This window comes from Eretmochelys imbricata, chromosome 16 (genome assembly GCF_965152235.1).
Source record: "Eretmochelys imbricata isolate rEreImb1 chromosome 16, rEreImb1.hap1, whole genome shotgun sequence".
Taxonomy (NCBI): Eukaryota; Metazoa; Chordata; order Testudines; family Cheloniidae; genus Eretmochelys; species Eretmochelys imbricata.
Window position 1 is genome coordinate 4,589,910 of NC_135587.1, and position 20,267 is coordinate 4,610,176.

Sequence of the window (20,267 nt, forward strand, 5' to 3'; positions counted from 1 at the left end):
GGGACAATGCACCCTGCGACACCTGCCCCGAATGCTGTGCGCTGATGCAGGGAGAGATGGGTCAAGGCTGGCTGCACGGACCCACTTCTTTTGGATTAGTTATTCTGCAAAAGTCCATATGATCATCTACAAAACACTCCCCATGTGGACAAGCCACAGCTCAGTGAGCCCAGGAGCATGCACTGAACAGAACTCAAATCTCCCACACATTGGTCCCATTTACTGTGTCACAGGACCTAGCTATGACATGACAGCATTGCAACATGGTTACACATGCTCCAGTCCTGCAGGGCAGATGCAACCGAACCATCTTGGAACTGTGTTCCCCAATTGTGCTGTTGTTATTTACTGATTCATACTAGCTCCCCTATGTGCCAGGGGCTTCCCAAACACCTCGGGCTGGCCACGCGCCGAGGAGGGGGATGGGGGAGAGTGAGAGGACACACCAGTATGCGCAAAAAGAAAAGAAAAGGAGTACTTGTGGCACCTTAGAGACTAACAAATGTATTTGTTAAAATTTGTTAAAATAAATATGTTAGTCTCTAAGGTGCCACAAGTACTCCTTTTCTTTTTGCGAATACAGACTAACACGGCTGTTACTCTGACACCAGTAGGCGTCACTCCCCACAGAGCTGGCTCTGTAAGAGGGATTGAAAGGTGGACAGGGATAGAGACCTTGGGGTTGAGGAATATACCTGCTTAGCAAGGCTGAGCCAAGTTTGATGTGTGCCGTGTCGGGAGCTCATCCCGTGCAGCCTGGGCTGGGATGTTTCCAGGCCATGCAGAGTGGTGACTGGCAGGAATGTTCAGGAGGGAGAGAAGCCCCTGCATGAGCCCCGTGCTTTTGCTGAGTGGACACCGGGATTGACAGGACCCTGCTGGGAGGGTGGGCTTGTAGTTTGCAGAGAGGCCCAGGGGAGCAGTACTGTTTTCGCCCACGCCCAACCACTGGGGTTTTGCAATCTTTTGTCTGAAATTCCTAACACATGTTGTTTATCGGGGGAGCTTACGTAAGGCAACCCCACTGACCCTTCCACTGTGTTCTCTGCTCATTGTTCCTGCTTCCCATGTGTCAGGCAGTCACATTCAGCTGGCAGCTGGCAGTAACTCCTGGGCATCCCACTGCTCCAGCCCTGGTAGAGCAAAATGCCGGGGACCCGTGTCCTGCTGGGCACCACTGTCCCGCAGCAGCAGAAGGATCACTGCCAGCAGAGGCACCTATGTCTTGTCGACACCCTTTGGAGAGTCAAGATGCTAGCCCTGGTGTCCTGGCCCACACCCCACAAATCTTCCCCCCTGCAGTTTCAGACAATTACAGCTTGCTTTGTTTTCTGTCCACATGTGCATCATGTTGCTGTGCCCTGTTAAACAGCTGCCATGCTCCTCCCCAGAGGTGGCTGTCATTCAGTGATTCTAATATGGGTACTTTGGACTCCTTCGTGATGAAAGGTGCTGTAGACATGAATGTCAATCTCATCATTGAATCCCCCCTCACATGAAGCCAGGCCCTTGTTCACAGGTGACCTACCTAGTTCACTCACCTAGGGTATGTCTACACTACGAAATTAGGTCGAATTTATAGAAATCGGTTTTGTAGAAAGCGTTTTTATACAGTCGATTGTGTGTGTCACCACACAAATGCTCTAAGTGCATGTAGTCGGTGGAATGTGTCCACAGTACCGAGGCAACCGTCGACTTCCGGAGCATTGCACTGTGGGTGGCTATCCCGCAGTTCCCGCAGTCTCCGCCGCCCATTTGAATTCTGGGTCGAAATCCCAGTGCCTGATGGGGCTAAAACATTGTGGCGGGTGGTTCTGGGTACATATCGTCAGGCCCCCGTTCCCTCCCTCCCTCCGGGAAAGCAAGGGCAGACAATTGTTTTGCGCCTTTTTTCTTGAGTTACCTGTGCAGACGCCATACCACAGCAAGCATGGAGCCTGCTCAGATCACTTTGGCAATTAGGAGCACATTAAACACCACATGCCTTATCCAGCAGTATATGCAGCACCAGAACCTGGCAAAGCAATACCGGGCGAGTAGGCGACGTCAGTGCGGTGACGTGAGTGATGAGGACATGGACACAGACTTCTCTCAAAGCACGGGCCCTGGCAATGTGGACATCATGGTGCTAATGGGGCAGGTTCATGCGGTGGAATGCTGATTCTGGGCCTGGGAAACAAGCACTGACTGGTGGGACCGCATAGTGTTGCAGGTCTGGGATGATTCCCAGTGGTTGCGAAACTTTCGCGTGTGTAAGGGCACTTTCATGGAACTTTGTGACTTGCTTTCCCCTGCCCTGAGGCGCAAGAATACCAAGATGAGAGCAGCCCTCACAGTTGAGAAGCAAGTGGCAATAGCCCTGTGGAAGCTTGCAACGCCATACAGCTTGGAATCAATTTGGAGTGGGCAAATCTACTGTGGGGGCTGCTGTGATGCAAGTAGCCAACGCAATCAAAGATCTGCTGATATCAAGGGTAGTGACCCTGGGAAATGTGCAGGTCATAGTGGATGGCTGTCCTGCAATGGGATTCCCTAACTGTGGTGGGGCCATAGACGGAACCCATATCCCTATCTTGGCACCGGAGCACCAAGCCGGTGAGTACATAAACCGCAAGGGGTACTTTTCAATAGTGCTGCAAGCACTGGTGGGTCACAAGGGACGTTTCACCAACATCAACGTGGGATGGCCGGGAAAGGTACATGACGCTCGCATCTTCAGGAATTCTGGTCTGTTTCAAAAGCTGCAGGAAGGGACTTTATTCCCAGACCAGAAAATAACCGTTGGGGATGTTGAAATGCCTATAGTTATCCTTGGGGACCCAGCCTACCCCTTAATGCCATGGCTCATGAAGCCGTACACAGGCAGCCTGGACAGTAGTCAGGAGCTGTTCAGCTACAGGCTGAGCAAGTGCAGAATGGTGGTAGAATGTGCATTTGGACTTTTAAAAGCGCGCTGGTACAGTTTACTGACTCGCTTAGACCTCAGCGAAACCAATATTCCCACTGTTATTACTGCTTGCTGTGCACTCCACAATATCTGTGAGAGTAAGGGGAAGACGTTAATGGCGGGGTGGGAGGTTGAGGCAAATCGCCTGGCTGCTGGTTACACACAGCCAGACACCAGGTCAGTTAGAAGAACACAGGAGGGTGTGGTGCGCATCAGAGAAACTTTGAAAACCAGTTTCATAACTGGCCAGGCTACGGTGTGAAAGTTCTGTTTGTTTCTCCCTGATGAAATCCCCCGCCCCTTGGTTCACTCTATTTCCCTGTAAGCTAACCACCCTCCCCTCCTCCCTTCGTTCACCACTTGCAGAGGCAATAAAGACAGGTTTCAGAGTAACAGCCGTGTTAGTCTGCATTCACAAAAAGAAAAGGAGTACTTGTGGCACCTTAGAGACTAACCAATTTATTTGAGCATGAGCTTTCGTGAGCTACAGCTCACTTCATCGGATGCATACGGTGGAAAGTGTAGAAGATCTTTTTATATACATGCTTTGTGTGTATATAAAAAGATCTTCTACACTTTCCACAGTATGCATCCGATGAAGTGAGCTGTAGCTCACGAAAGCTCATGCTCAAATAAATTGGTTAGTCTCTAAGGTGCCACAAGTACTCCTTTTCTTTTAGAGGCAATAAAGTCATTGTTGCTTCACATTCATGTATTCTTTATTCATTCATCACACAAATAGGGGGATAACTACCAAGGTAGCCCAGGAGGGGTGGTGAAGGAGAGAAGCACCAGGAGGGGTGGTGGAGGAGGGAAGGACAAGGCTACACAGCACTTTAAAAGTTCAAAACTTTAAAACCTATTGAATGCCAGCCTTCTGTTGCTTGGGCAATCCTCTGGGGTGGAGTGGCTGGGTGGCCGGAGGCCCCCGCACTGCGTTCTTGGGCGTCTGGGTGAGGAGGCTATGGAACTTGGGGAGGAGGGCGGTTGGTTACACAGGGGCTGTAGCGGGGGTCTGTGCTCCTGCTGCCTTTCCTGCAGCTCAACCATACGCTGGAGCATATTGGTTTGATCCTCCAGCAGCCTCAGCATTGAATCCTGCCTCCTCCAATGACGCTGCCGCCACCTTTCAGCTTCAGCCCTCTCTTCAGCCCGCCACTTACTCTCTTCAGCCCGCCATTTTCTCTCTTCAGCCCACCACCTCTCCTCCCAGTCATATTGTGCTTTCCTGCACTCTAACATTATTTGCCTCCACGCATTCGTCTGTGCTTTGTCAGTGTGGGAGGACAGCATGAGCTCAGAGAACATTTCATCACGAGTGCGTTTTTTTCGCCTTCTAATCTTCACTAGCCTCTGGGAAGCAGAAGATCCTGTGATCCTTGAAACACAGGCAGCTGGTGGAGAAAAAAAAAAAGAGACAGTGGTATTTAAAAAGACACATTTTCTAGAACAATGGCTACACTCTTTCATGGTAAACCTTGCTGTTAACATTACATACACAGCACATGTGCTTTCGTTCCAAGGTCGCATTTTGCCTCCCCCCACCACGTGGCTAGCCCCTGACTCTCCCCCCGGCCCTGGCTAACAGCGGGGAACATTTCTGTTCAGCCACAGGCAAACAGCCCAGCAGGAATGGGCACCTCTGCACGTCCCCTTAAGAAAAGCACCCTGTTTCAGCCAGGTGACCATGAATAATATCACTCTCCTGAGGATAACACAGAGAGATAAAGAACGGATGTTGTTTGAACGCCAGCAAACATACACTGCAATGCTTTGTTCTACAATGATTCCCGAGTACGTGTTACTGGCCTGGTGTGGTAAAGTGTCCTACCATGGTGGGTGGAATAAGGCTGCCCTCCCCAGAAACCTTTTGCAAAGGCTTTGGGAGTACATCCAGGAGAGCCGCAAATGCCAGGGCAAATTAATCATTACACGTGCTTGCTTTTAAACCATGTATAGTATTTTAAAAGGTACACTCACCAGAGGTCCCTTCTCCGTCTGCCGGGTCCAGGAGGCAGCCTTGGTTGGGTTCGGGGGGTACTGGCTCCAGGTCCAGGGTGAGAAACAGTTCCTGGCTGTCGGGAAAACCGGTTTCTCCACTTGCTTGCTGTGAGCTATCTACAACTTCATCATCATCATCTTCCTCGTCCCCAAAACCTGCTTCTGTGTTGCCTCCATCTCCACTGAAGGAGTCAAACAACACGGCTCGGGTAGTGGTGGCTGAACCCCCTAAAATGGCATGCAGTTCATCATAGAAGCGGCATGTTTGGGGCTCTGACCCAGAGCGGCCGTTTGCCTCTCTGGTTTTCTGGTAGGCTTGCCTCAGCTCCTTAAGTTTCACGTGGCATTGCTTCGGGTCCCTGTTATGGCCTCTGTCCTTCATGCCCTGGGAGATTTTGACAAATGTTTTGGCATTTCGAAAACTGGAATGGAGTTCTGATAGCACGGATTCCTCTCCCCATACAGCAATCAGATCCCGTACCTCCCGTTCGGTCCATGCTGGAGCTCTTTTGCGATTCTGGGACTCCATCATGGTCACCTCTGCTGATGAGCTCTGGCCAGCGTGGCAAGCTGCAGGTGACCATGCAAACAGGAAATTGAAATTCAAAAGTTTGCGCGTCTTTTCCTGTCTACCTGGCCAGTGCATCTGAGTTGAGAGTGCTGTCCAGAGCGGTCACAATGGAGCACTCTGGGATAGCTCCTGGAGGCCAATACCGTCTAATTGCGTCCACAGTACCCCAAATTCAACCCGGCAAGGCCGATTTAAGCGCTAATCCCCTTGTCAGGGGTGGAGTACAGAAATCGATTTTAAGAGCCCTTTAAGTAGAAAAAAGGGGCTTCATCGTGTGGACGGGTGCAGGGTTAAATCGATTTAACGCTGCTAAATTCGACCTCAACTGCTAGTGTGGACCAGGGCCTAGACTCTGGATAGTCAACATCTGATGCCAAACCAACAAGCCTTCAACAATTGCATTCAAAACCACTGAGAGCTCTGAGGGGCTCAGCCTACTGGGGACCCACACGCTGTAAGTGACAGCCATGTGGGGAGCTCAGCCTAGAACCCCAGTACTTCTGCCCCTCACCCACAGACCCCTGCTGCTTAAGCTAATAGAAATCCTCTTTTATTAGCAGTGCTAATTTCAGGTCCCTTAGCCTATCTGTCTCAGCCCAGCCAGTGAAAAGCAACAGCACATCTGATTCATGTGCACATGAAGCCAATACATGGTGCTGCAGTGGAACAGAGATTTCAGTCCGATTGCTGCTTTCACACTTTCTGAAATCAATGACATTTCATGGGGGTAAATGACACCAGATACTAGCCTGCAAGCGCAAGGTCAGGAGTAGGTGTGTCAGTTTCCAGACACCATCTGTGTTTAGAGTCAACACAGCTGGGATCCTGTCCTGGGTCTGCCCCAGATCTCTTGGGTGACCTGGGGCAAGTCCTATCCCCACTCTGCACCACCAGTCCCCACCAATGAGCTGGGGATAACAATCCCACCCTTTGTCTTGTCTAGTTAGTCGGTGAATGCTTCAGGGCAGGGCCTGTCTCTCACTCTGTTCCCGTACAGCCCCAACTGCAGTGGGGCCTCTGACACAGCGGCAATGGGTGCAACGTGGCTAATCCTCCCCCCTCGTGGGGCTTTGAGAGTGAAGTCAGGAACGTGTGTGCTGCCAGACTCTATTCCCGTGGCCAGGATGGAGGCCATGGGAATAGATGCGGCTGGCTTGTGATGCCCGTCTCTATGGACAGGTTTTTCCAGTCCAGTGGGATACTGGGTGGGGAAAGGCTGCGACCCCAGCCCCGCTCTGCCCCCACCGCCACAGGACTCCTCTGTCCTGCCTGGCTTTGGTGTTGTTTTAATAAAGGATAAAGCCCCCTCTTTCTGCAGGAGAAACCGGCCGCAGCTGGACATGGGGAATGTGTGCAGGGAGCCTGGGGCAGAAAAAGCAGCTGTTACGAAAGCAGGTACCTTACATAAAATTCCCTTGGCAGGGAAGGACCTGTGGGGAGAGGCTGGGCTTGGGAGCTGGGAGCATGTTGGTGAGGAAGCCCCAGCCAGGGCAGGGCAGGACTCTAGCAGGGTCTCTTTGTCTATAGCATTTGCACAGCCCCCGTTCCTGGTGTGCTGATGCACTAGTATTCAGGAAAGTCCCTGTGTTAAAAACATGTTGCACGTTCACAGCCCTTCCCCTGCAAGGATCTCAAAGTGCTTCACAAATACAAATGCATTACCCCCACACTTCCCTGGCAGAACCTGTGTGCTACAGATGGGGAAACTGAGGCACAAGTCTTGCTGAAGGTCAGAAAGTCAGCTAGCAGCAAAACTGGGATTAGAATCCAGGAGCCCTGACTTCCAGCACTGTGCATTAGCCTCAGGGCTCTCTGTCTTCTCTTTATGAAGAGGGCTGCTCCATAGCACCTCTTATCCTGGCAAAAGGGGTTTTATTATACACATGTGCAAAGGTGGAAGCTGGCCACAGAGAGGTGGCTTGACTAACTGAGGGGCACCTAGCCAACCCAGGAACAGAAGCCAGGCCTCAGGGCTGCCAGGCTGAGGACTGGAGCACATTGCCCTTCCTTTGGGGCGCATCATCTCTCTCCAGTTTACCAATGAGGTGAGCAAACCCAGACACCCTCACTCCTCCAGGGAGCAGGCCTGTGGGTGCGGGGGTCTCTTTGGGAGGCTTCCACTCACTGCCCTGATCTTCAAGGGCTTTTGTCCCTTTCCCTCCAGGCCTCATGTCGTGCTGTCTTCACTCAGCGCTCCTCCTGCCTCAGCTCCCTGCATGGGGAGAGCTCCTGCTCCCAGTGACACTGTACCAAACCCAGCTAGTGCCCAGAGCAGGACTGGACTGGGAATGGGAGGAGGAGGAATAGAGAGGCCGGGCAGGGCTTTGCCTAGGGTTTTCAGATTTTACAGATAAAATAATCCCAATGTAGGAGTGATTAGCATGTGGCTGGTTTACAGGGTGACCTCCAGAGATAAGGTCAGGCAATGGGCTGCGAGCTACAGTGCTGCCCTTGAGATCGAAATCTTTGACTGCTGTAGCATTCCTTAAACACAGGGACAGCAGAAACTCCTGGATGTATACAGCTCTGTGGATACAAGCCAAGACCACGTCCCTTCTCTAGCTGCTGCACAATGGGCTGATGGTAGCTCATTGCTTGAATTAGTGTTTTCGTTTCTACTGACACAATTTAGTGAAGACATGGAATTTCACCAAAGCCCAGATCCTTTCCCTCTCCCATGCAAGCTCAGACTGGCCAGAGCCTTTGTAAAGAGCAGGGCAACTCAGCTGACAAACAGGACAAAGGAGTTTATAGATGTGGAGACACTGACAACCTTGGGATTGTTAGTATTCAGTGCAGACAACTGAGAATTGTCCTCTCTCAAATCCTTTAACTAGCAAAGGCACCTGGTCTGTTGGAGGTCACTGGACAGGAGGCCAGAGCTAGGGGGCATAGAATCATAGAATCTCAGGGTTGGAAGGGACCTCAGGAAGTCATCTAGTCCAATCCCCTGCTCAAAGCAGGACCGATCCCCAATTAAATCATCCCAGCCAGGGCTTTGTCAAGCCTGACCTTAAAAATTTCTAAGGAAGGAGATTCCGCCACCTCCCTAGGTAACGCATTCCAGTGTTTCACCACCCTCCTAGTGAAAAAGTTTTTCCTAATATCCAACCTAAATCTCCCCCACTGCAACTTGAGACCATTACTCCTTGTTCTGTCATCTGCTACCCCTGAGAACAGTCTAGAGCCATCCTCTTTGGAACCCCCTTTCAGGTAGTTGAAAGCAGCTATCAAATCCCCCCTCATTCTTCTCTTCCGCAGACTAAACGTCCCCAGTTCCCTCAGCCTCTCCTCATAAGTCATGTGTTCCAGCCCCCTAATCATTTTTGTTGCCCTCCGCTGGACTCTTTCCAATTTTTCCACATCCATCTTGTAGTGTGGGGCCCAAAACTGGACATACATACATGGACATACATTCATAGTTACAATGTCCCATGCAGGAGACGCTATTTGACAGAGATTGGTGACTAGCTGGGGTGCAGTTCCACCAAAATCATGAGTCAGGCCCCCAAAACCATGAGAGTGGCTTAAAAATCATGAGATTTTAAAACCAGTCACCATTGGGCTCTTTATTTTTCTGCTTCCTGAGCCTTTTGGCAGTGGCGGGGTGGGGGGGTCACATATTCAAGCTTTTCTCCACAATCACAAGAGCAAGAAACTGCCATGTAGGTCTTTTTAACTGAAAGCTGAGATTCAAACCTAGTCCCACAACTCCAGAAGCTGGGGCTTTAAGAAACCCCCAAATATCACAAGAGCTCAGACTGGGCTGACCGAGCCAAGCAGGATTGCTGCTTTTAGCAAACACGGGAGCCTTCTGTAGAAATGAACACAGGAACAGAATGCTAGTCAGTTTAGGTTGAAATTCAACCCAGTGCACAATGCTACATGCTCCATGCAAGCCCTGTGTGAAGGCAATGAGGAGGTAGGGGCAGGCTTGTTTTGGGCGCTCTGTACCAGGGGAATTGTGTCCTTTGTGCTTTGGATTTGTTGCCACTAGTCACAAGGGGAGGGCATGCTTTGCCAGTCATGCTTTTCTCTCGTTCAGGGGGGCCAGTTTGTTCAGCGGGGCCAGAGCATCGCCCTGCAGCACACAGCAAGGTTAGGAGGACAGAAAAAAAATGTCTCCAACACACTGAACCATGCTGTAGGGCTTGAGGTAAAAATAGACACTTCAGAAGGTAGCAGCAAAGGCCTTTGGCCAATGAAGCATATAGGGAAAGGCACAGAAAAGTGAGCTAAGGAACATAAAAAAACGTAGGTGTAAAGGCACCTCCCAGGCCAGATTCATGGAAAGCAAAATACCCTGGGGCTCCATGTCTGGGAGAGGAAATGGCTTGTGTCTGTTGTCGGAGGCATAAGAAACTTTCTGCATTAGGTGGATTTGTGGGAGTGGGGATAAGACTGTAGGGCTCTGGCTTCACTGAAGTTAATGCAAGTTTGGCCAGGATTTCACCTCTAGAATTTATTCTGCTATTCCTGCAAAAGACATGGAAGAAGTAAACTCTTTGTCCCCAAGAACTCTGGTGAGATATACCATACAAAATCTGCCCTCATCAGCCCACAAAACAGCTGGGCAAGGCTATGCAAGCCTCTGAGGGTCTGTGCACTGCCATGGCTGGCCTGTGCAGGCAGAGTAAGGCTGAGTCTGCTGTTTCACTGTGATGCAGCCGTTTGGGCTCCTGCTGGAGCTCAGGCTCTAGAATCCTGTGAGGTGGGAGGGTCCCAGAGCTCAGGCAGGACCTACCCTGCAAATGAAACAGCCCCACACCCCAAGTCAGCTGGCCCAGCAGCCCTGGGTTTTTAATTGCAGTGCAGACACACCCTTTTGGAAGTATCTCAGAAATGCATACAGAAGCCAGGCTTATTACTGCATTTGCACTGGGGGCCCCTAAGAGCTCTGTGGATGAGCACAAGTTGGTGCATGTTAGCGTTACGGGCAGGATGGAGAGCTGGTACTCACTTTGCTGATCGTTGGTTTGGGATCTAGGGCAGCCCATGGAATCATCCAGGAAATAAGAACAGCTTTAGGAGCAGTTGGGATCAAGGCTGAAGAGCTCAAGTCAAACCTGGCTGGGCCAGATTTCAATGGAGCTGCAATGAGCATGGGTTGTAAAGGCCATGCTTAGATACAACCCTCCTCACATTACTGCTGTGCATCACATCAGTGGCAGCCACGAACTTGCTCTTCTGGATTGTGGGAAGGATCCTTGCCAGCATAAACACCAACCACCCATTTATTTCAAGAGCCACTTCCAAGTGTTGCTAATTGATCCCGCAAGGCTCTGAGCACCTGAGCCACCCCAATGACTTCAAGGGGCTGGGCATATGCTGTACCGCTTTGCTGGGCCAGCAAGCCCTAGCAGGCTATTCCTGACTGGGGTCCAGATACAGAACGCATCTACGGACATGGTCACAGGGAGCACTCAACAGAGAGAGCAGGTAGCATAGACCTGGTCCTTGTGAATCACGGGAAGGGAATGCCAGGCCTAGCTTTCTGCCATGAACTTTGTGCTGTACGTTGCTCTGGGGCTGCCACGAGTTTGTTTTCTCTGCATGCAGAGAAATGCAGTGGAGTATGTCTGACTGCCAGGGCAGCTGCATGCTGGGAGGCCATGGAATGCAAACCGAAAAGTGATTTTTGCAACAAGAAAGTTTTCTCAGGTATCAGAGAAGGACAATGGAGGGAATGACCAAGGGGTGTATGCCAGCTATGAGGTGTATTAGCGGCAGGAAAATTTAATTAGGCTATGTCTACACTACACAGCTTTTCGTGACATGGCTTTGTCACTGCAGTCGTGCCGTGTAGCCGCTGTTTGTTGGCTCTCCTGCCGACAACAAACTTCCCCCCGCCCAACGAGCGGCCTTTGTGTTGCTGGTAGGAGAGCGCTCCCGCTGACAGTGTGCTATTCACAGCGGCACTTGTCACGGCAAAACTTTTGTCTTTCGGGGGCGGGGGTTAACACCTCTGAAAGACAAAAGTTTTGTCATTCAATTGCCAGTGTAGACACAGCTTTAGTTGCAAACCTGTGGCTGGTAGACAGGAGACTGTCACACGGCATTTAGAAGACTTTTGTGGGACTTGGATTCTGACATAAGTTGAACCATATGATCCAGCTTTAAAGAGCCCCTGGACCTGAGACATGCAGCACGTCAGGGAGAGGCACACAATCTGCGCTCTCTCTCTACTAGGTGCTTTGTTTTTCTCCTGTCTTGCTTTTCTTCATGTGCCAGTATATTTATGCTTGTATCTGTAATTTTCACTCCATGCATCTGATGAAGTGGGTTTTTACCCACAAAAGATTATGCCCAAATAAATCTGTTGGTCTTTAAGGTGCCACCGGACTCCTCGTTGTTTTTGTGGAGACAGACACACGGCTACCCCTCTGATACTTGTCTTGCTTTTGTTGTTTTCCTGAATCTATGGCCAAACCATTCAAAGGGTGAGTACACCAGTTGCTCTGTGCATGTGGGGAAAGGTGGCAAACCCTTTGCCTTGGTCAGGCTGGAACCATCTGCTCCCCTAGCCCCACTCTCCCTTAGGAATAGATTTGGCAGTGGTGTTCTTGCTCATCTGTTCGTTGCAGTTTACATCTTTTCATTCTCCGCCAGCTGAAGCCAAACTCTCTGCTGTTCCTGGGGAGCTGGGAGGGTTGCAAAACTGGGTAGGAGCCACTGTTTCTGCTGTGAGAGTTTTTGGCATTGGAAAGCAAACAGCTAAAGTCAACAGCAGGGAGCAGTTTGTGGGTACCCAGCCCCCAGCCTGCCCTTTGCATTTCAGAGTCTGCTGCTCACTGGCTCACTCCCTCTTGCATAACCCAGCTCAGCAGGGGAGTGATGAGGGCTGGCATTTGCTAGTGCTATGTTTTCCCACCCTGGGGATGTCAGCTGCCTCCCAATAAATAGGGGGCTGCACTGGGGCTCCTGCTCACACACAGCCTGCCTCTCTCCCTCCACTCTGCACAGAGCTCAGCTCCAAAGGGCCACAGGGAAGGGAAGAGACAGAAGCATGCAGACCACGCTGCTCAGCCTCCTGGGGCTGGCCCTGTTTGGTGCTCTCCATGGGCAGGAGGAAGTCACCGTGCAACCCGACTTTCAGCAGGAGAAGGTAACCTGGCCCATCTGTGTGTGCCCATGCCCAGAGGACTGGCTCCCTTCCTTCTCTTTTCAGAGGCAGGGATGGATCTGGATCCTGATTCCAACCAGTTCCGAGAGCAGGGCAATTCAGAGCAGAGGGTGGTTCAGGCCCTTATGAAGGCGGCTGGTGCCCAGCTGAGAACTGGGGTCCCACGCTGGATTTGGGTGCTGAACTCCCCTCCCCCCAGTTGAGAGTGTTTGGATCTGGGGTTCTGATTCAGCCCAGTGTAGGAGAGCTGCAACATTTGGATCCAGGTTCAGATGCTGAACCTCCAGTGTGTGGGGCTGTGCAGCGCAGAGCGGCTTGGTCATCTCTAGAGTGGTGGGTGGCACTTGTCCGGGCACAGAGGGGGCTGGCAGGGTCAGGGCAGGCTGAGCAGAGCCAGGTGGGCAGGTTATTCCCAATAATCAGCCAGTAGGAAGGTTTTTATACCTTCCTCTGAAGCAGGTCTGGCCCAAGGCAGGACCCTGGGCTTGCTGCAGCCAGGTCTGGCCCGCCCTGGCAGTGCCCGTGGTGACTGGGGTCTGTGTGCAGTTCACAGGGAAGTGGTATAGCATTGGCCTGGCCTCCAACTCCAGGTGGTTCAAGGAGAAGAAGCAGGTGCTGAAGATGTGCACCACGGTCATCACGCCCGCAGCAGATGGGAACCTGAATGTCACCTCCACCTACCCCAAGTAAGGCTGCCGGTGCCACTGGGGCCCTGCCCTGCCTGAGGGGGAAGGGCGCCATTTCCACCTCACAAAGGCTCGTCCCACCCCCTTCCCAGGGCCCAGCTGGCGCTGGGGGGGTCCTTCACCCACGGGATGCTCTTGTCCCCTCCCCCTCACACCAGTCCCAGGGAAACCCCAGGTGGGCTTGGGGTCCTGTCCCCATCTTGACATGGACAGGGGGTGTCTGGTGCCCCTTGCCTGCAGGTCTGGGCAGTGGGGGGCCACTTGGGCCGGGCACAAGCAGCCTTCTCCTCCCTGTTACGCCCTGGAGCAAGGGCAGGGCTCAGTCCCAGGGCCGGGGCTCAGGGAGTGCAGCGATGGTTCCCTCCTAGCACCTCTGGGGTGCAAACTGCCCTATGCGAGGGAAGCCCGGCCTCCCTGAGCTGACCAGACTCTTGCGGGGAGATCTGGCTGCCTGTGGCTCAGCCCCTCCTGGAGCCTCCAGGGTGTCAGTCACAGCCTGGCCCTGTCCAAGCAGCAGGCCCCAGCCAAGAGCCCTTGGAGAGTGCTGCGACCTCCTTCCGGGGGGAGTGGAGGAGGGCTGCCAGGCACAGCATCCTGTCCCTGCCATGGGAGGGAGGGTCTGGGTTTCCCTGGAATACTCCGCCTCTGACACTCCGTATTGCCCCAGCCCCAGGATTCCGACTGGGTCTCCACCCCACTGCTCCTCTCAGTTATGATTCCCAGCTTAGCCCAGCAGGCTCTGTTTCTACTACCGCCCACATGGATTGTTGTGGGTCAGAGAGAAAGCTCTCCTGTGGGGGTCCAAAGAATGCTTTGCCCTCCCAACCGAGGCTCTCAAAGCACTCTGGAGCCATTAATTAGCTCCCATAACCATTAAGTCAGTCAGGGTCTCCCTGTTTCACAGATGGGGAAACTGAGGCACAGAGAGGGGATGGGACAAGGTCAAACAGTGAGTCATTGTCAGAGCTGGGAATAGATTTTAGGAGACCTGATTCCTTGATTCCCTGTCCCTACCATGTGATGTGGATGCCAGGTGGTGGGATGGCTGACTGGCTCTCTAGATGGGGCTGTAGGAGCTGGTAATGGGGGGGCAATAAGGGCTGACGTGACTCTGCCGGTTTGGGGGGGTGACACGGAGGCTCGCTCCAGATCACGCTCTACCAGCGTACAGAGTCCTGGTCTCCAGCAGCAAGGCCAGGTGCCCGGAGTCCTTGCCAAGCAGGCTCAGCACATGGTGACAAAGCAGAGCTGATCTTAGTGAAGCTGCTGTCTGAGCAGATTTCCAGGGCCAGTGCTGGAGGATCCCGACTTGGGCTCTTGTGCCCCCTGGAGGGGGTTTTCGGTTCTCTCTGCAGTCTGTGCAAGGCAGCAGCATGGCGGTCGCACCTCTCAGCTTGCTGCACACCCGAGGGTGGGGTCTGGCTGGCAGGGCCGGCTCTAGGCACCAGCAAAGCAAGCACAGGCTTGGGGCGGCACAATTCCAGGGGCGGCGTCCGGCCCCCCTGTTTTTTTTGGTTTTTTGTTTTTGCCTGGGCAGCTGTGCTCTTGGAGCTTGGGGCGGCCCTGCTGGCTGGTGGAGTTTGGGGGAATTTCAGCTCTCCCCGCAGTGGCCATATGGCGTCAGGCATTGCTCACCAGCTGGACGCTGGATCTCCCTCCGCTGCTGGGGGCAATGGGAAAATCGGAGTCTTCCCTCAGCCTGCTAACGTGCTTGTTTCCTGCCTTTCCCACACACTGCCCAGGTCTGATCGGTGCGAAAAGAGGACCAGCCTTTTCATCAAGACGGACCAGCCAGGCCGATTCAGCTACACCAGCCCACGTGAGTTTTGCTGCTCTAGCTCCATTGCAGCATCCCGCCCTGCCCTGGCACGCCGCGCCCTGGGCAGTGCCCGCAGCTGAGAGCAGGACAGTCTGCCCCTTTGTTGGCCAGGATGGCCAGGAGTCACTAGATAAATAAACTCACAGCTTTCTCCTGAGAGCCCCCTTCCAGCTCCAGCCCAGCCCAAAATGGGAGCAGATTTAGCACAAGGATTTAGAGCTGTTAGCACTTAACTGTGCAAGAAAAGAGATTGAGGAGCTCAGCCTGGGAATGGCTCCTGTGCTAGGCGTCCAACTGCCATTGGAAAAGGGTGTGTGCAATGGGCCAAGGCAGAGGGCACCAGAACGAGTGCCATCAGGGCTGGGTTCCTGTCCCCGCTGACCCCCACTCTGCCATGGCCTGACTCAGGGGTGTGAGAACTGTGAAGTCAGTGGGAGCGGGAGGTGCAGGGCACCTTGGCTAATCAGAGCCCTGAGTTTCAGTCATGTCTGCAGTTTTTGACATGGATCTGTCGAGTAACCGTGCTGGTCTCTACGAGTCACCACTACAGAGCCCCCCATCCTGTGTCTGAGTATCGGGGAGAGTGACAGGACCATTTGGATTGGCTGAGCAGGGGGCACCTCACTCTCCTCTTAGGAGGACAAAATTGTGTCTCTAGAACCAAACGCTGCCTGGGGAGTTCAAAGTCACGCCGCATGGGGGAGCCATTGTGAAGAGCGCACTGCCCTGCTCCGGCCAGCGCGCCCTCACATAGGGCACAACTCCGTGCTCTTCAAAATGGCGTCCCCAGTCCAATATTGGTACCAGATAGGGGACGAACGACCCAAAGAGAGGGTTGTGGGGCTCAGAATCGGGGGCGCAGCCCTCCTACCAGCTGGCGTGAATTGGCTCCGCTCGACTGGAGTCAATGCCTGTTTACACCAGCCGAAGGGCGGCAGGCCGGGGGGGGAGCCCCGCTCATTAGCTGGGGGTGTCGGGCCCGAGGGGGAGGAGCCCCTCTCATAAGCTGGAGACAGCAGGCCTGCGGGGGAGCCCTGCTCCATATATATACTGGTATCTGTGCTTGCTCATCTCTGCCCTGCGCCTCTGTCCATGCCCCCTGCAGGCTGGGGCAGCCAGCTCGACATCCGTGTGGTGGAGACCAACTACGATGAGTACGCCCTGCTGTACACCAAGAAGTTCAAGGGCACCGACACCTTCACCATGGTGACTCTGTACGGTACGTGGCACCTGGATCCAAGGCCCAGGGGTGGCACCTCTGTCCTGCACATTGGGGAACTCTGCCGGCAGAGACTCAGGGCTCCCCTTCAGCCCCCATCTGAGAGACACCCTCCTTCCACTCTACATGGCTCTGTTTTGAATTTCTGCAGGATATGCCCTGAAGAAGTGGGGGCTCATCCCCCAGGAAGGAGTTGGGTGGCGTCGTGGGGCCCTGCAGAACCTGAGGCTCTGCCCCAGAGCCCAGTGGCAGGGCAGTGGTTGTTGTGCCCCGAGCTGAGGCAAGGCTGGTTGTGATGCATAGAAAGGGGATTTGCTGGTGAGGCTGCCGGACACAGGCCCTGTGCTGTGGGTCAGTGGTGCCTAGTGCTAACACACAGGCTGTCATGGACGGGGCTGATTGTAGCAAGAGGGGCTCACTCTCACCCGGAGTGTCTTGATTCCCTGGCTGCAGGCAGAACTACGGAGCTGAACCCTGAACTACAGGAGAAGTTCACCCAGTTCTCCTTGGCGCAGGGGCTCCCAGAGGACACTATTCTCCTCCTGCCAAAAACCGGTAAGAACAAACCGTAGGTAAAAAGACAAGAGATAAGATTGGGAGAAATGCCCTGTGGAGCTCAGGAGCTGAGGGTGCACTTGGCAAGCCTGTCTGTAATGCAAACTGCTTGTGTGCTGTGTTCCCAGCCGTGTAGCTCTAGCCAATGTTCCCTCTAATTTTTTACATCCATGTGCGGAGTACGTGTGCACCAATATGGAGGTGATATGTGACGGGGTGGGGCTGAGGGGTTTGGAGTGTGGGAGGGGGCTCAGGGCTGGGGCAGAGGGTTAGGGTGAGGGGCCAGGGATGAGGGGTTCTGGGTGCAGGAGGGGGCTCGGGGCTGGGGCAGAGGGTTAGGGTGTGTGTCGGGGGGGTGAGGGCTCTGGCTGGAGTTGCGGGCTCTGGGGTGGGGCTGGGATGAGGGATGAGGGTTGCAGGCTTCCCCGGGGCTGCAGAGAGAGGACTCCCCCCAGCCCTCTCTTGCTGCAGCAGCCCGGGGCCGAGGAGAGGCACCTTTCCCCACCTGCGTGGCCCTTGGTAGCCTGCAGGGTGGCCACACAGTTTAGAGGGAACTTAGGCTCTAGCCCAGCCTTATCCTATGTAGGTGCCTCAATCTGGCCATCTGTGTCCAAAGAGAGGCTCCTAAATTTGGCCCCCACAGACTTGATTGGAAATGGAGGGCGCTCAGTGCCCCTGAAACTCACTGGCACTGTACACAGTCCCTTAATCATCCAATAACTCCAGCCGTGCTGGACGGTGCCTCCATTGCTCTGAACCAGAGGGGAAACTGCTGAGCCACTTGGCAGCATGGGCCAAGCACCATCATGTGAAGGAGCGTGTGACTCTTACACATATGGCCAGGCAAATGGGGGCTCCAGAGGCCAGGAAATGCTCCCAGCTTGTCTGAGCAATCTAAAGCTCAGGGCTCCTGTGCCCAAGGCTAGGATTTAATGTGAGGTGATGTCCGCAGCAGCTAGCTGGTGCTAGGGAGCTAGGTCCACAAGCTCTACCGAAGAGATGATCCTCACTTTGGACTAGCTGCTGCACTCATGGACACTGGTGCCAATCCCTTTGAGTCAATGGTTTTGCGTCCAAGGGGACTGCAGCATTCATCTCTTTGCAAACCCTCAGCTAAATGATGACTCTTCTGTCTGGAGTTTAACCTGCCTGGAATGGGAAGGATGCCGGCCCGTGAGTGCCGGCCCCTCAGGCACCCAGGCTGTGCTAGTGGAATCAGGCGCAGAAAGCAGCAAGGGCCTGTCCTCACTGCTGGCAGGTCTGGCAGCCCCCAGACCCGGTTCCATGGGAGCTCAGCTCACTGCACACATTGGAGGGCAGAGGAGATGGCCGAGGAAGGGATTTGCCCAGAGCACCCGGCACCTGCACTCGCCCCACCACAGCAGCCAAAAAAATCTTGCTAACTCTTGCTTGCAGGAATGACCATTACCTGTGTCACCCTGGTGCAGTCAAGGGGGCAACTAGTGAGCGGACGGCACTGTTGGGCTGAGGTTTCAGGGGGAGGCCACCCAGTTTGCCCTTCCGTTGCAGGCCTGGTGTTTGCATGGCACATGGGTTCCTGGCACACTCCCAACAAGTGGAGCTGAGTAGAGGTCACCTCCCATCCTCCATTCCAGGGTCTCAGACCTGCAGCTCAAGCTGGGGCTATGGGATATATCCATGACAAGAAGAAGCCAATGGAGACCTCTGGATGGAAATTAAGTCACTGTTCAGGGTTGTTCAGGCTCAGTCCTGCAAGGGACGGAGGGGGCATGAGAACTGCCCTCGGGTGAGGGAAGGCTATGAGTCTGGAGTGGGAGGGAATGGCAGGGGGACCACTAGCTGCATTGGGGTGGAGCTCAGCACAAGGACAGTCATGTGGGCTCCGCAGGCTGTGGAAGAGCCTGGCCAGGGAACACTGGGGAACAGCCTGTGTGGAACAGTCCTGCCTTAAGGCCCATCAGCTCACTAGGTCTTTTCCTAGTGACCTTTCTATGGCGCTGCCCAGGGCGAAGGTCATCAGCCACTCTACCGAGCTGTGAGGTTCAGCCCTAGCTGCAGCAGCCCAGCCGTCTCCTGACGGCAGGGGGATGTGCAATAGTGGTGACGTCTAGTCACCAAATGTGTTTAAAGTAGGCAAACACATTGGAAAGGAGGCAGGCCAGGTCCTACTCCCTGGACAGAGAGCCCAGCAATGTCTGGGACTAATGGGACTGGCTCGGGACAAGCAGTGTGGGCAAACTGCAAAGTTTCCTGGGGTAGCAAAGCACTGCAGTGCCCTGCCCCCTGCTAGTCCCTCTGCCATTGCCCCTCCGTCCTGACCCCCTGCTCTTCCAGCCCTGCCCCATGCACAGCTCAGCCTATGCCCCTCCGTCCTGACCCCCTGCTCTTCCAGCCCTGCCCCATGCACAGCTCAGCCGATGCCCCTCTGTCCTGACCCCCTGCTCTTCCAGCCCTGTCCCATGTACAGCTTTGCCGATTCCCCTCAACCACGACCTGCAGCTCTCTGCTATTCCAATCCTGCACTGAGCAGGGACATTTAATAGTGCCTCAAATTGTGCTTGTGTCTTTTTAATGGGAACAGAAGAGGCTCCCCCCAACACACCTTTAAAGAAATGTCAGCTGCCTGCTGCACGTGCCAGGGTCTATGACAGCTGGTCTTTGACAGCAGTGCTCCCTCACAGGAAGTGCTGTTGGATTGGCTTTCTCTGTTCTCACAGCCCTTCCGTGGGGGAAGGCACTCTGCTTTCTGCCCCACAACTGACCTGAGGTATGTGGGAAGCTGGGTAGGCCCACACCAGCTCCCAAGGTTGGTGGGGCTGGATCTGCTATAACCAGCAGCAAATAAGCAAGAAGGAACTGCACACCTTGCTGGGCTTTCCTGCACCTGGCTAACAGCCCAGGGAAGCACTAAGCAGAGGCTCTCCTGCGGAGTTCTCCCGGGGATTCTGAACCTGTGGGTCTCTCCAAAGGTGGGTGCCCATGTCAGCTGATCTCTGTTTGTACTTCTCTCCCCAGACAAATGCATGACGGATGCTGCGTAGGTGAGTAGGATCACTTCTCCAGAGGGTTGTGGCTTCTTTTCCACTGCTCCAGTCTGGAGAGCACAACAGAGGTGTTTATACAGAGTGTGACTTTAGAGAGGCTCTCTGAGCAAATGCCATTCCCAGCCTGCTTGAGACATGGCCCACAGGCTCTGCTCCTCTGAACAGCAAAATGAACATAAAGTTCATCTCAACCTGCTCCCCAGCCTGGGCTGCTCCTCCAGTTCCTCCCTCAAGATTGTTCAGCCCTCACCCTAGATCCTCTCTCTAGAGAACCACACCCACCTCCTTTATTCTGGGTGGGGTAATGAATCACCCACCTC

At 53.8% G+C, this 20,267-nt stretch overlaps 1 protein-coding gene across 1 annotated transcript; it reads left to right on the forward strand.

Annotated features, from left to right (window-relative positions):
* The first annotated feature begins 12,525 nt into the window (after positions 1 to 12,525).
* On the forward strand, positions 12,526 to 19,944 carry PTGDS (prostaglandin D2 synthase). The gene is made up of 6 exons (XM_077836171.1): positions 12,526 to 12,624; positions 13,189 to 13,328; positions 15,071 to 15,147; positions 16,253 to 16,366; positions 16,820 to 16,921; positions 19,919 to 19,944. Exons 1-6 carry the CDS (start codon positions 12,526 to 12,528, stop codon positions 19,942 to 19,944), a joined length of 558 nt encoding a protein of 185 aa, XP_077692297.1.
* Positions 19,945 to 20,267: the final 323 nt, after the last annotated feature.